Source organism: Salvelinus namaycush, unplaced genomic scaffold, assembly GCF_016432855.1.
Source record: "Salvelinus namaycush isolate Seneca unplaced genomic scaffold, SaNama_1.0 Scaffold9, whole genome shotgun sequence".
Lineage (NCBI taxonomy): Eukaryota > Metazoa > Chordata > Actinopteri > Salmoniformes > Salmonidae > Salvelinus > Salvelinus namaycush.
In genome coordinates this window covers 320,644-323,143 of record NW_024061641.1, presented here as the reverse complement: position 1 = coordinate 323,143, position 2,500 = coordinate 320,644, and the positions used below count along the sequence as shown (strand labels likewise).

The window sequence follows — 2,500 nt, the reverse complement described above, 5'->3', positions numbered from 1 at the left end:
GAAGGTAGAGTTTTGGCAGCCTCCGTGGCAATACATGCCAGGAATGCGTGAGTGTGAGTGTGTGAGTTTAGCCATTGAGGTGATGAGAGATGTGCTTCCTTGTTTGTTTGTTACCTCACAGTGTTCTAGAACACCTCAGTCTTCTCTGTCTCTAGTCTTTCTCATTGGATGATTGGTTTAGTATGTGAAAGTTCATTCGACTCTCTCTCTCTCTTTCTCTTTCTCCCTTCCTCTCCTTCTCTTCTTTCCCTCCGCTCACGTCATCTCTTCTGCATCTCTCCTCCGCTCCTCCTCTTCTCACCAGTCCTTTCCCACCCTTTCATTTCAATTCAATTTAAGGGGCTTTATTGGCATGGGAAACATTTCTCTACGTCTCACCCTTTCCTCCTCCTCCTCCTCCTCCTCTTCTTCCTCCTCCCCCTCCTCCTCCTCCTCCTCCTCCTCCTCCTCCTCCTCCTCTATTTGGTGTGTATAGATATTATGGACAGTATATGAATATAAAATGTGTGTACAGCAGTAGTTATGAAGGATGAGCCTGGACTAGAATACAATATATACATATGAAGTGGGTAAAACAGTATGTAAACTCACATCCTCTGTCAACTGTTCAGGTGAATATAGTAAGCATCGGTACCGTAGCAACAGAGATCCAGTCAGCTCTGGCCGACAACATCCTAGCAACGGGTGTCATGGCAACGCTACTAGCAGCTGACGGCGTGTGAGTATGACTCCATTTTGGGTTAAGTGTGACACACACACACATCTTTGTGTTCAATATCTGTTTTTTTATTCAAGTCTCTACAGTCAGTCATGAAAACATGTGACACTTCTCTCTGTCTCTCCACCAGGTATTTCCCCTATGAGGAGGAGTGTAACCACCGTCTAGTAAGGGAGATAGGGAACGTAACAGAAGCAGTAGAAATCACCTTTCAGTTCGCCTGCAAGCCTGACAGCGTAGAGGGTGAGTGATACACACACACACACACTAACGCACACATGCATAGATGCATGCACAAACATGCACTCACACAACAGTAGTGGGCTTGATTACCAACAACGACGAGACGGCCTACAGGGAAGAGGTGAGGGGCCCTCGGAGTGTGGTGTCAGGAAAATAACCTCACACTCAACGTCAACAAAACAAAGGAGATGATCGTGGACTTCAGGAAACAGCAGAGGGAGCAGCCCCCTATCCACATCGACGGGTCAGTAGTGGAGAAGGTGGAAAGTTTTAAGTTCCTCGGCGTACACATCACAGACAAACTGAATTGGTCCACCCACACAGACAGTGTGGTGAAGAAGGCTCAACAGCACCTCTTCAACCTCAGGAGGCTGAAGAAATTTGGCTTTTCACCCAAAACCCTGACAAACTTTTACAGATGCACAATCGAGAGCATCCTGTCGGGCTGTACCACCGCCTGGTACGGAAACTGCACCCCGTCAACCGCAAGACTTTCCAGAGGGTGGTGCGGTCTGTACAACGCATCACCGGGGGCAAACTACCTGCCCTCCATGACACCTACACCACCCGATGTCACAGGATGGCCAAAAAGATCATCAAGGACAACAACCACCCGAGCCACTGCCTGTTCACCCCGCTATCATCCAGAAAACTAGGTCAGTACAGGTGCATCAAAGCTGGGACCGAGAGACTGAAGAACAGCTTCTATCTCAAGGCCATCAGTCTGCTGAACAGCCATCACTAACTCAGAGAGGCTGCTGCCTACATGGAGACCCAATCACTGGTCCCTTTAATAAATGGATCACTAGTCACTTTAAATAATGCCACTTTAATAATGTTTACATATCTTACATTACTCATCTCATATGTATATACTGTATTTTTTACCATCTATTGCCGCTCGGCCATCATCCATATATTTATATGAACATATTCTCATTCACCCCTGTAGATTTGTGTGTATAAGGTAGTTGTTGGGGAATTGTTAGATTACTTGTTAGATATTACTGCACGGTCGGAACTAGGAGCACAAGCATTTCGCTACACTCGCATTAACATCTGCTAACCATGTGTGACCAGTAACATTTGATTTGATTTGACATGCACAATCGCACACACACACAGTACCCCATCGTGACTCCCAGTGTGTGTGTGTGTGTGTGTGTGTGTGTGTGTGTGTGTGTGTGTGTGTGTGTGTGTGTTGTACAGATATCATGCGTAGAGCCAGATTACCGTTCCAGCTACAGCTGTCCTTCACCACCAGAGATCAACAGAAAGTAACACGCATCATTACTGAACAGAGACGGGTTACAACCAGCAGGTAACACACACACACACACGCACACACGCACACACACACACACACACACACACACACACACACACACACACACACACACACACACACACACACACACACACACACACACGCACGCATCATCATCATCATTAGGTAGCCTTGATGTTAGAGTGGGCGATCAGCAGCTGGAATGTTGCTGGTTCAAATCCCGGGCTGGGATCCTGATCCCAGGTCACTAA

The 2,500-nt window shown here is 47.1% G+C and overlaps 1 protein-coding gene across 1 annotated transcript in view; it reads left to right on the top strand.

The window, feature by feature from the left end:
* The window catches only part of LOC120043318 (circularly permutated Ras protein 1-like), a 24,186-nt gene that overhangs the window by 18,630 nt on the left and 3,056 nt on the right, over window positions 1-2,500 (top strand). Inside the window, exons 10-12 of the mRNA XM_038987935.1 lie at window positions 612-718; window positions 849-961; window positions 2,171-2,282. Of these exons, the coding sequence (XP_038843863.1) occupies window positions 612-718; window positions 849-961; window positions 2,171-2,282 (332 nt within the window). The remainder of the gene's footprint in view (window positions 1-611; window positions 719-848; window positions 962-2,170; window positions 2,283-2,500) is intronic.